At 39.7% G+C, this 13,774-nt stretch overlaps 1 protein-coding gene across 2 annotated transcripts in view; it reads left to right on the top strand.

Moving 5' to 3' along the window:
* Positions 1–10,671, top strand: part of BMP2K (BMP2 inducible kinase) — a 271,429-nt gene extending 260,758 nt beyond the window's left edge. The window contains exons 15-16 of one of the 2 annotated variants that reach the window (XR_014225958.1): positions 8,534–10,446; positions 10,490–10,671. Coding sequence is in view for 1 of the 2 variants with exons in the window: in XM_082273188.1 (XP_082129314.1) it covers positions 8,534–9,933 (1,400 nt within the window). In the remaining variant the exon portion in view is untranslated. Of the gene's footprint in view, positions 1–8,533 lie in introns of both variants that reach the window. The other variant, XM_082273188.1, reaches the window with a different exon arrangement.
* Positions 10,672–13,774: the final 3,103 nt, after the last annotated feature.

Raw genomic sequence — 13,774 nt, 5'->3', positions numbered from 1 at the left:
GATGGCCTAGGCTATAAGAAGATTGCCAAGACCCTGAAACTGAGCTGCAGCACGGTGGCCAAGACCATACAGCAGTTTAACAGGACAGGTTCCACTCAGAACAGGCCTCACCATGGTCGACCAAAGAAGTTAAATGCACATGCTCAGCATAATATCCAGAAGTTGTCTTTTGGAAATAGACGTACGAGTGCTGCAAGCATTGCTGCAGAGGTTGAAGGGGTGGGGTCAGCCTGTCAGTGCTCAGACCATACACTGCATCAGATTGGTCTGCATGGCTGTCGTTCCAGAAGGAAGCCTCTTCTAAAGATGATGCACAAGAAAGCTCGCAAACAGTTTGCTGAAGACAAGCAGACAAAGGACATGGATTACTGGAACAATGTCCCGTGGTCTGATGAGACCAAGATAAACTTATTTGGTTCAGATGGTGTCAAGCGTGTGTGATGGCAACAAGGTGAAGAGTACAAAGACAAGTGTATCTTGCCTATAGTCAAGTGTGGGAGTGTCATGGTCTGGGGCTGCATGAGTGCTGCCGGCACTAGGGAGGTACAGTTTAATGAGGGAACCATGAATGCCAACATGTACTGTGACATACTGAAGCAGAGCATGATTCCCTCCCTTTGGAGACTGGGTCACAGGGCAGTATTCCAACATGGTAACAACCCCAAATACACCCTCCAAGACAACCACTGCCTTGCTAAAGAAGCTGAGGGTAAAGGTGATGGACTGGCCAAGCATGTTTCCAGACCTAAACCCTATTGAGCATCTGTGGGGCATCCTCAAATGGAAGGTGGAGGAGCGCTAGGTCTCTAGCCTCCACCAGCTCCATGATATCATCATGGAGGAGTGGAAGAGGACTCCAGTGGCAACCTGTGAAGCTTTGGTGAACTCCATGCCCACGAGGGTTAAGGCAGTGCTAGAAAAAATAGTGGCCACACAAAATATTGAGACTTTGGGCCCAGTTTGGACAATTTCACTTAGGGGTGTACTCACTTTTGTTTACAAAGGAAAGAGATACACTGCTCAAGGTAATGGGAAGCTTGATGACCAACAGCGGTGCTCGCCCCGGCTCGCCTCCGTGGACAGTCAATAATGAAAAGAAATGGCTGCACTCAGATGTGGTCAAAATCCAGGTTTATTGGACATCCCAATGTGGCAAAAAAGTGGCAAGGTAGACGTGTTTCACACACTAAGATGTGTGCTTAGTCATTATTGACTAAGCACACATCTTATTGTGTGAAACGCGTCTACCTTGCCACTTTTTTGCCACATTGGGATGTCCAATAAACCTGGATTTTGACCACATCTGAGTGCAGCCATTTCTTTTCATTAATTACTCACTTTTGTTGCCAGCGGTTTAGACATTAATGGTTGTGTGTTGAGTTATTTTGAGGGGACAGCAAATTTACACTGTTATACGAGCTGTGCACTCACTACTTTACATTGTAACAAAGTGTCATTTCTTCAGTGTTGTCACATGAAAAAATATAATTAAATATTTACAAAAATGTGAGGGGTGTACTTACTTTTGTGAGATAGTGTATATAGGCTCAGTCTGAACAAAATAAACGCTCAACAGTCCCTCAAGAGTAGGATGCCGTGGTCATCCAACTGCTGAGTTACGGCCTACTTGCATCACTAGAGATAGTCAATGGTATCCAAACACAATGGAGGATACCTGAGAGAAGAGGTAAGAGGGAAGGGAGAGAAAGAAAAGACATGAAGGAGAAGGGGGAGTGGAGGAGTGGGGGCCCCCGAAAGTAGAACTACCCCCAATGGGGTGTCGGACAAAGGGTTGTGTGCCTTCTACCATGGCAGGAGTACCCTTCTTGGGCACTTGAGTAGATTTCCAATACTATGCAATGACCCTTTGCATGGCAACACAAGGTGTATGGATGAGTTTTTCTGAAAAATAAGAAAGACCAGGGATCTTTGAAAATAGTAGGCAGTGTGTTCATGTTCGAGTAATCTGTTTACCAACCAGTGTGGTATTTAAACTAAAAATCTCTTGCCAGAGCAGGGTTAATTTCTAATACTCCAAAATAATGTGTAGAAAGAAGCTTGGTCGGGAGCAACCTCGGAAACAGAACTGTGGGTTCTGTGGATAATTGGAATGTAATCTAAGCGAAGTATAGTACAATCTCATGAACAGTTATAGTGTTTTTAGGAACATTTCCTGAGATTATACCACATATTGTCCCACTCCTGATGAATTGTTCCCCAATCTTCTCCTCCCAAAGAGACATTTAGGGGAGTTTGACAGCAGTTTAGTCGGTCGAGAGACAATTATATAGACTAAAAATCAGCCCCTTCCCTCTAGGATTTTTGTGACAAATATTTTATATTGGCCCACTTACTTTTAATAGGGCCTTTTCACGGTATATAAGTTGTCCTGTGAAGTGTAGCATTGCAGGTCTTCTCCACAAAGCAATGCAAGTAAATCATTTATGTACAGTATATTGATATTTGTATATATTTTTTTCTTGGCCCCAGTTCTCATTTATCACGTGACAAGCTACATCATTATATGAAATGCTACTTTGGCAAACCAATTTATTTTACAGTTCCCCATTTAAGAAATTCACAATGTAATGCTTAAAACCTTTCTGAGCAGCTGCCCTAACGAGCTGATGTATTTTATGGCTGACCTACATCAAAGATTTATGTTACAAAATATAAACCTCACAGACATTTTTTAATTTCCAGTTTTGTGCGTCTTGAAAACAGCAACATCAGAGCTGCAAATCTCCAGCAATGTTGAGCAGATGCTTCTCTGCCAGTCCTCAAAGAAATTGTGTAGATTTAGGTGAAATGTCTCGGTAATCCTTGGGCCTGACATGTGGCCAATTGCTGTGAAATGATGGTATCAGTATGTTACCAATTGAGAGAAAACCTAAAGCTTGTTGCTCCCACCCCCAGATGACGATGCAGCAGAAGGCATGTAATTACTAGTTGCACGGCCTTAATCAGGATTAATCGGATGTTGGGAAAAAGAACATCAGAACATAACATTTCCTTGAAGATTGGGATGATCTTGTATGATTAAAGATGTTCCCCTGGCTGGTGCTGGAGGGATGAGCAATTGTCCTTGAAAGGCTACAGACACGATTATAAGTGGAGAAATTTAAGCCTTGCATTGGCAGCAGATGTTGATGCCTGAATTGTTTTCACTTATATTTTTTTATTACATTTTAATAAACTGCAGATTTCAAGACAGAAAAGTCAGGAAGACCAAGTCCAAATAAGGCACTCTGCAGTTTTACGAAAGGATATTTCTAGACAAAAGCTAAATTCTAAAATTGGAAAAAACATCTTGTTGACATAGAATGAGACCTGATTCTGCGCACTTGTTTATGTTTTCTCTTTTTTTTTGGTCATGGTCATTAAATGGTAATGGTCCAAAGAACTGTTGGAAGGGGGACTGAGCTCTGAACCCTGGCATTTTAGAAACTTCCCTTAAAATAGAATCAGCCATCAAATCATTTCGGGGCATCTATTATTTTTAAATGAATGCCAATAGATAATAAAGCTGAAATGCAGGCTAAACAATATTGTCTAAATACAAAAGGCATCTGTAATCTTACTTTAATCTTGATTCCAGATCTATATGGTTATCCAGCATGAAACATCTTCTGCACTTCATCTCCGTGCAGGCCTTACCTGTAATAAAGACCACTGCTTGCTCTCTTTGGGCAAGGTGACAGGCCTTGTATTTGCCCTCTGGAGATTTCTATAGGCAACCTGTAGTGAAGGGATCAGCTGGGTCCTACCCACAGCTCTGTTCAACACAGGGATGACGTTGCCACTACCTTTGGAAGGCAGTATCTGGATTAGCAAAGACATTAGGTGCACACAAAGTGGATCTATAGCCCTGGTGGCTGTCAAGGATATAGTCAAAAGTATTGGGACACCTGCCTTTTCATGAACTTTAATGGCATCCCAGTCATAGTCCGTAGCTATAAGATTGAGCTGGCCTACCCTTTGCAGCTTTAACTCTTCTAGGACAGCTGTCCACAAGGTTTAGGAGTGTGCCTATGGGAATGTTTGATCATTCTTCCAGAAGCGCATTTGTGAGGTCTGGCGCTGATGCTGGATGAGAAGGCCTGGCTTGCAGTCTTCGCTCAAATTCATCCTAAAAGTGTTCTATCGGGTTAAGGTCAGGACTCTGTGCAGGCCAGTCACGTTCCTCCACCCCAAACTTGCTCATCCATGTCGTTATGGACCTTGTTTTGTGCACTTGTCCAAATCATTTGATGGAGGGGCATTATGATGGGAGGTTGTTTTTCAGGGGTTGGGCTTGGCCCCGTAGTTCCAGTCAAGGGAACTCTTAGGGCATCAGCATACCAAGACTTTGTGGGAACAGTTTGGGGATGGCCCCTTCCTGTTCCAACATGACTGCACACCAATGCACAAAACAAGGTCCAAAAAAACATGGATGAGCAAGTTTGGAAAGGAGGAACCTGACTGTCCTGCACAGAGTCCTGATCTGATAGAACATCTTTGGGATGAACTAGAGCGGAGACTGCGAGCCAGGCCTTCTTGTCCAACATCATTGCCTGACTTCACAAATGTGCTTCTGGAAGAATGGTCAAACATTCCCATAGACACACTCCTAAACCTTCTGGACAGCCTTCTCAGAAGAGTTGAAGCTGTTATAGCTGCAAAGAGTGGGCCAACTCAATGTGGAACCCTATGGACTAAGACTGGGATGCCAGGAAAGTTCATGTGCGCGTAAAGGCTGGTGTCCCAATACTTTTGACAAAATAGTGTATTTAACCACTTCTATACTGGGCTAATTCTGGCACTCCGCTCTTACATGTAAAAATCATATTTTCTTTTTGATAGAAAATTACTCAGAACCCCCAAATATTATATATGTTTTTTAAGCAGAGACCCTAGGGAAAAAAATGGCGGTCATTGCAACATTTTATGTCACACAGTATTTACACAGCGATTTTTCAAATGCGTTTTTAAAAAAAATAAAAAATGGTTCATGAATTTAAAGAAAAACAACAAAACACTAAAGTTAGCCCAATTTTTATGTATAATGTGAAAGATGATGTTACGCTGAGTAAATAAATACCTAACATGTCACGCTTTAAAATTGCGCACACACATGGAATGGCGCCAAACTTCAGCACTTAAAAATCTCCATAGGCAATGCTTTAACATTTTTTACAGGTTACCAGTTTAGAGTTAAATTTGTAAAGATAAGGTGCGCTAAACTCATATAAAGTGTTCCCTGAATTAGGGAAACAAATCACAAACGTGATTAACAAATATAGTGGTATAAAAAGCTATTCAAAGTAAGTACTATACCAACAAATATTATTACATGTGCTCTAATATATCAAATGAACATCAAAGTGAATAAAACACTCTTCAATATAATAGTGCAGAAAAAATCATAGAAAAAGTTGGCAAAGAATGTATAAAGTCCAATCCAAATAGTCCAAGTGATATAGTGATTAAAATAAACTCCTTGGTGAAAACTCCACAGCAAATCAAAGTGCAGATGTTCCCATCACCAACTCTGGATTGGCTCCTTACCGGAAAGATGGATAAGTAAAGGCGTAATATAGCACAAATCCAGGTATAGAAAAACCACAGTGGATCCCTGAGACCACGCTAAATGAGAGGATGTGCCTCTTACCAGAATGATTCTTGGGTGTAGGCATAAACATACACTTCACAGGGGTGGTGGGTGTCCCTTCTATGATCCCTAGGTCTGGATATGGCTCCTCCAAGGTCCGGACTTATCTCACAGTGCCCCAGAAATAACAAAACCGCACAATGGTGTAATACCTCACAGACTGTTTTAATATTAAATAAGGTTACACTTACATAAACGGCTTGTATTCGGGGCAAGTAGTGTGGTAATGGAGAGAACGAAGCCGCGGCCGCCTGCAGTGCGGTCCGCGGCGATGTGTGATGACGTTGCGGCGCTCCTTTCTGACGCGTTTCCTGCCAAGAGGTCGTCTACGGAGATAGACTATTATTATTTAGGTTGCAGCTTCACCATATAGTATCCTGCGCACTTTCCACATACACATTTTACCAGTTTAGAGTTACAGAGGAGGTCTTGGGCTAGAGTTGTTGCTCTCGCTCTAACATTCGCAGCAATACCTCATGTGTGGATTGAACGCCATTTACATATGTGGGCGCAACATATGTATGCGTTCACTTCTGCGTGCAGGGGCACTATAATTTTTTTATATTTACACTTTCCCGTTATTTTATTTATTTTTTTATCACTTTTATTCCTATTACAAAGAATGTAAACATCCCTTGTAATAGGAATAGTGCATGACAGATCCTCTTTATGGAGAGATCTGGGGTCAATAAGACCTCAGATCTCTCCTACAGGCTGGAAAGGCTGAAATGAAAAAAAGAAACGAGCCAAGGTCACAGCAGTATTTACAACTGGTGTACTTTTGCCGCCGGCAGATTTCTTCTCCGGCTCGCCGATCACACGGGCAAGGCAGTAGAAGCACCAAAGGGCCACGGGAGGAAGGGGAGGGGAATTCCCCTCCCTCCACCTATAAGAACAATCAAGCCGCTACAATTGTTTTTATGGTGAGGTAGATCCCCAGGTAAAAAAAAAAATATTTAAATGATGCCTGCAGCTGCAGGCATCATTCAGATATCCCCACTTAAAGCCTAGGACATCATATGACGTCCAGCAGTAAAGGCAGTGGTTAAGTGAACGTTTATCGGTATGTGCTGGGTTTAGCTTGAGGACTGAAACATGTACAATTTAAATACTAAGACATGGAAGTTAGTTAAATGTAAGCAAGTTCGTTATTTTCTGCAAGCCATGTATTACATTTCCTCTTTTCTTTCTTTTTCTTCCTTCCAAACCTCTCTCCCTTTCAATCCTTTTTCTATTTGCCTACTTTCCTGCTCCTGCATCCTCTGCTACTTACTCTTAATCTTTTTTTTGTAGACAAAGGATGTCTACATTTGTCCTATGTTTTAATACTGATTTCGGACCTCTTTCATGACTGAAAAAGATGACTCAAAAGATCTCTATACTTACACAATAATGAACAGGAGGAACTGATTTGGGATAAATGTAAAATATATCTAAAGACAAAGTTCTAGGGGTAAACAAAGTAAGAAGCTCAGTTTTCACTGGAACAGGTGTCACCATTGGAACATTTTCTATCACTCTCTGTCTGAACAATAGTGTTCACTGGGGCAAACATTGAACCATACCTAGCATGTACACAAACAACAACAAAACTTGGCGGGGATTTGGAGTAGTAAACCCTCTCGCTTGAGATATGACATCTGCGTTAGGTTCAAAACTGCAGGAGGACTACTCAATTTGGAATTATACTAAAAAAAAAATATCTTCCTTATTTGTACACATTCTAGATCGATCACACAAACTTTGGATGACCACAGGAAAAAGACATCTCGTTTGTTCTCCCATACTCCCTTCCGTGGATACAGCCTACTGCCTGCCCTTAAACATCAAACCTACCATTTAGCCTCACCCTTAATAAAACTTGGGACTCTCTTCTAAGATCCTCCAAAATATCTGCATATATAGGCCCCCTTACACCTCTTATGAGGAACCCAGATTCGCCTCCCAGGCATTTATTATACTAAACTATTTTTAATGGGATTTCTACTTTACTTGGTGCGGTTGTAGGATGCATTGTCTTTAATATGTAACTACAGTTGTGATCATGGAATTTACCTGGGTATTATGCTGGCCATACACTAGCCAAAAAATCATTCGAAAATCCGTCATTTGGTCTGTTTGTTCATTTTTCGTCCAGTTAATAGGCACAAATAGAAAATCGGTTTTAACTTTTCAGAGCTGAAAAATCGAAGGAACAGTTTGGAAAATTCTGCTGAACAAACGATAAATTGAAAGGTTAATGTGTTTCTCGCCCGAACTATTTGCACTAGGTATATGTGACAAAATGAACGAAAAACTGATTAATTTATGTGCACTGAACGATTTGTCGTTTAAAATTCAGTCATTACATGATGACACGATAGTCTGCTCTCACAGCCGAGTGTTCCTTTTTCGAAAATGTGTTTGAACGATTTTTCGGCTAGTGAATGGCCAGCGTTATACTTTGCCACTTTATTTATAACAACTATGACAGGGGTTTTAAGAGCCGGTTCACACTGAGGCGATCCGACTTCGAGGGGCGACCTGTGAAGTTGCGGTGCACAGCGTGCACCGCGACTTCGGCGCGTCTTGCAGAGACTTCACATAATGGAAGTCTATGCAAGTCGCTTCCAGGTCGCCCCAAAGTAGTACAGGACCCTTTTTCTAAGTCGGACCGACTTGTGTCGCTCCTATTAGAACGGGTCCTGTACTACTCAATGGCGAGCGACGGACCGCGACCGCTGACAAGTCGCCTGACAAGTCGTGCTAGTCTGAATGGGGTCTAAAACATACATAATCTTTTCGTGTCCATATCCATCAGGGAAAGATGGTATAATAGATACTGCTCACATTTTTGTATTTTTGTGCAGATTATAACTTGACTTGTTTGATTTTTGTTTTCAGATTCCTTTGGGAAAATATCTGAAAAAGTAACTGATAGTGTTGCTGAAGTCCCAAACAAAGATGTAAAACAGAATGAGTCTATAAAAGAGCAGAAGCAGTGGAAGAATGCAGAAGAAGAGTCCACCTCTCAAAAGACTGTGAAAGAAGGCGCAGACTCTGAGAGTGATTTTGAATCAGATCCCCCTTCCCCCAAAAGCAGTGAAGAAGAGGATCAGGAGGATGATGAAGCATTACAGGCAGAACAAGAAGTCTTTCATGAAGACGACACCGAACCAGAAAATATTGGGCAGAGACCTTTGTTGATGGATTCTGATGAAGAGGAGGAAGAAGAAAAGCACAGTTCGGACTCAGACTATGACCGTACTAAAGCAAAAACCTCTAGTGTGAATGAAAACAGTAGCAAGCAGCCAAAAGCTACAGAAAGTCATCACAGGGAAAATACCACTAAGACACTTAACAAAAACAATGTGAGGAACCTAGATAAACAACAATTAGATGCTTTTGGGGCTGTTCCATTTTTCTTCATTAGCACAAAAAATAATCAATCTGATGAGCAACGCCTCAAAAATCCTCCCACTACATTAAGGAATGAAAAAGAACTAGATGACTTTGATGTGTTCTCACAAGCACCATTTAGTAGGAAACAAGATCAGCAGGACAGTCAAGTTACATCTCCTGTTTCTTCTGCTAATGTGGACATGTTTGGGTGCTCACCCTTCCAGCCTGTTCCTTCAAAAGAAACAGGGTCATCTAATGATCAGGATCTTTTTGGGTTGGTGCCTTTTGATGAAATAGCTGAAAGCCAGACACTAAACAAAGTAAAGCAGCAACGTAACATGCAAAAGATATCCTCTCGCCAGAGACGTACAAAACAAGAGCCAGCAAACAACAACGGCAAACGTCATCATGGTACTCCTTCAAGCACAAAGAAAACCATCAAGCCCAGTTACCGCACTCCAGAAAAAGTCCGTCGGCACAAAAAAGGAGGAAGGCGGGACTCCCAAAGCAGCAATGAGTTTCTCACAATATCTGACTCAAAGGAAAATATTAGCATTTCCCTTACAGATGTGAAGGATCGTAACATCTTACAAACAGACGAAACCATGGTGGACCCTTTTGGCGCCAAGCCTTTTCATCCACAAGATTTGAAACAACAGCAGCATCACGGACTTGCAGATTTCCGTGGAGACCATAACTCAGCAACAGCTGGCAGACCAAGGCAGGGCTCACTACATGGAGCGTATCTTAGCAGTGATAATGTCAAAATAGATGACTTTGGTGCAGTGCCTTTCACAGAATTAGTGCTACAAAGTGTAACACATCAACAGGGCCAGCAAACACAGGCACAGCCATTAGATTTAGACCCATTTGGTGCAGCTCCTTTTCCTTCAAAACAGTAGATTAGATTTTTTTATTATATGCATTTTTGATACAATTAATCTGTCTTAGACAACAGGAGCATTATCCTAACCTTTAGCATATTTTAACATCTAGGCCAGCAAAGCCTTGATTTTTTTTTTTTAAATGTTATTTTAAATGCATTATTCAAAGTATGATAGCTTTAATATATCTCTCACAAGAGAGCACATTCCTACTTATTAATTGCACTTCTGAAGTAACTTTTTATTAGACGGTCCAATGATCACTTATGTACAGTTGGAATACTTTAAATAGGCACTCAGAATTGCATAAATCAAATGATTTTTGTTTTTTATTATTTCACATAGCATGAAATATTTTATTTTTTACTTTGACCCTCATGTATTTCAATCTAGTCCACTTTCAGCCTTTATTACACTGGACAATGTTTTCTCTCTCCAATTTGTTTTGGTTTCTTTTACCAAAGCCTTTACATATATTTTGTGTAAACTTTTCATATGATCACTGATCATTTGATCTTGCTTGTCACAATTGTTTGTTCCTACTGAATCAAATAGGGGACTATCTGACTTCCAGACAGGCAGTAGAAAGTGTTTGTAGTAAAATATAATTAGAGAAAATTCATGATGCTGGATCTTCAAAAGTAAGAATAACCTTACGCACTGCCTTTATCAACTTCGATCCCTAACAGAAGTGTTTTGAGTGATAGATTTCTTTAGAGAGAGCCCACAAGGGAGCATTACTTTTATTTCTTTTTCTTTAACATAGTATAACTAAAGTCTAAACTTTTTTTTTTTTTTTTTAAGCTTTAGATAAAGCAAAGAGGTATTAGAACAGCTGTCAGGTTTATATTGCTATCTGTTGTACCCCCATTTAGGAGATCCCCTTAACCCCCTCCATTTGTCCTTTTTACCATTATCACCGAGAATGAAAATGTAAGAAATTCCCAAATTTTGGGTTGTTACAAGGACAGGAACAGAAGGGAAATCTTCTAATAGGGACATATATGTCTTTGGAAGGATTACCTCTCAATTCTTGTTTTGGCTATAGGACAGGAAGCGAAGAGAAATCTCCCCAATGGGACACAGATGGGAAAAACTGACAGTGGTTATACCCTCCTGTACACTATACAAAATGTCCAATGAAAGTTATACTTTAGTTCTACTTTAACTTATAGTGTTGCAGATTTTTTAGATGTTGCCAAATCTGAAGTGTCTTTATCCTTTTCCCCTAGTGTTGGATGAGTTTTAGTACTTAAATATCATAAGATAATAGACTCAGTTTATATAGCTAACAAACTATAGCCCCAAGGCAAAAAGATCCCTTCCGGATAATAAAGATTTGAGCCCAACGTGTCATTTTGTATTCCAGAGTAATTCACTTGCAGCCACAGAGATGTGCAAGGATGAGGTTTTTATTTCTATATATTGGATGTACAGACCAAGGTGTTGGTAAACAGTGCCACAAAAGCCAATAGGCAAGGTACGGGAATATAGCAGTTTACATATAATACCCAGAAATGTGAGATAAACCTTGAGCCAACTGTAGAATTCTGGCTAGCAGAATTTTCAAACTCTTATATTTGTACAGCTTATGAGCTCAGTTTCCATTTTGTTTCTAAATGTACTATCTTGTTTTTAAGATTTAGGTAGTGTAATTTTTATGGCAATCTATAGTCACTTGTTCAAAGGTCCTGGCATTTTTACTACTGTGACTGCTTGTTTGTTTTATATGGAAATATATGTCTTTCACATATTTCTCAACTGATTGCTTCATTGGTGCCATAATTAGCAAACAAGAAGAACTCACTCACTTGAAGTTATTTTATAGGAGTGGATTTCTATTGACTTATTAAAAAGGACGAAAATCGTATGTTGGTTAAAGTAGATGGAAAGCAAGAGATGAGCTGTGCCTATTTGTAAACAAGTGCCATTATCATTAGTAAGTGCTTTCCTAAAAATAAAGCACAATTTTGCAATGTATTATTCATTTTTAATGTACGGATTTAAGTAGCTTATTTGTCTCATCATAGGACTTACACTAGTAAATAGTTGCTTTGCCTACTTGTCGTAAGACTAAATGACATTGTTTGCTCAACAATCCATATGGAACTGCAGAGAACGAACACCCTGTTAAAATGAAAAACCACTAAGAAGCGACACTGTATTGTATGTTTTCTGGTCTGCAAGCTGGAAACCTCAACATTCATTTACCATTGTTTCCAAATCTAGGCCAAATGAGACTGTTTGCTATTAAAACACACTGAACTAGTATCATTTTTCATACACACTGCTACAATTTTGGCATTCCATTGGGAAGTTAGCCAACTAGGATTTTTTTATTACATTGAATTTTTCTGAAAAATTATGTGTTGGAAGACTGGTGAAAACCCCCTTTTATGTACTATAAAGAATACTGTAAAAGTAATATATTTTGCAAAACAAAAAAAGGGAGATAGCAATAAGGTAATCACAAGAAAATTCAGGATGTTGTACACTAAAATGTGAGTCTTGTGACAATTTAGAGGTTGCAGCATTTTACTTGGCAGTTAAATAAAATCATAATAAAGGAATGAGACCTTTTTGATATGACTCTGTACCAATTATTATGGTAGATTTCATGTACCATAACACCAATCACTTCTGGATACTAACAGGGTTCAAGAATAATGTAATGAGTTTGTACGTTTGCTGACATGCAGCAATTTAAAATGAATGGTGGATATGATTGAGAAAACTTTCTAAAAAAAAAACAAAAACTGAAAAATATATACACTCATTGGTTTAATTCATAAATACTTTTATTACATAATATTTGCTCACATGGATTTATAAATACATTTAAGTTACATTCTATAAAATAGGAAATTGATAACTATTTACAATGTTAGAATACAGTGCTTCCTACTTTGGAAATGCTTATTCGAATTCTTGTTTGGTAATTTATTAATCCCAAACATAGATAAAAAAAAAAGAAAACAGTATTGCGCATATGTCCAGCTTACATGTAAACAAATAAACACTTAAGTCACATTTCGAATCTGTCTTGAGATGATTGCAGGATTATAAAAACCACCGGGCAGTAATGTAAGTCAGCCCTGTTAGAAAGTTAATCCTTCAATAATACCAGAGTATTTTAGTCTGCTGCACTTTTCAGTGAATACACAAACACTCCTGGACATGCCATCCTATCTTTTAAGCTGATGTCCAGGTTTACTTTCACTTTAAATAGTTTGTTTGGGCCAAGCTGGCCCATTCAAACAATTTTGTTCATTATTAGGCGTGACGCTGTGTAAACTGTATGAAGCCTTAGCTACATATATACATACAGTACACAGCACCAAGTGTGCCAAGTCTAAGAAGAGACCTTCCTGTCTCGCACCTGGAACAAAATGGCATCAGGCTGAGAGCCACTTAACCATTCGTAGGCAGCTTTGTATTCTATCAGTGCGTACAAAGCTAACTCTAATTGGCTGAATTAGAGGGGCAGGCTGATGATGTCACAGTCTCTGACTCAGCCAATCGGAACAAGCTTTGTATTCATTGATGGAATAAAAAGCTGCCTAGGAATGACTAAGCACCGCTCAGCCCGATGGTATTTTTTTTGTCGGGTGTGAAATTGTAAGGTCTCCTCTCACACCCAGATCAAAGTGCTGTATACTGTATGTAGCTGAGGCTACATACAGTTTATACAGAGTGCCAAGGGGGCACACAAGTTAGTGAAGCAAATAGTTTGTTCGGGCCAAGTTGGCCCAAACAAACTATTTAAAGTGAAATTAAACCTGGACATCAGCTTTAACTTTCAGGTAAAATTTAATTTGATAGGTTTCACGTCATCTAATTTATTTCAAGACACAGAAGC

This window comes from Pelophylax lessonae (assembly GCF_965119305.1).
Source record: "Pelophylax lessonae genome assembly, chromosome: 1".
Taxonomy (NCBI): domain Eukaryota; kingdom Metazoa; phylum Chordata; class Amphibia; order Anura; family Ranidae; genus Pelophylax; species Pelophylax lessonae.
This window is presented reverse-complemented; position numbering and strand designations above follow the sequence as displayed.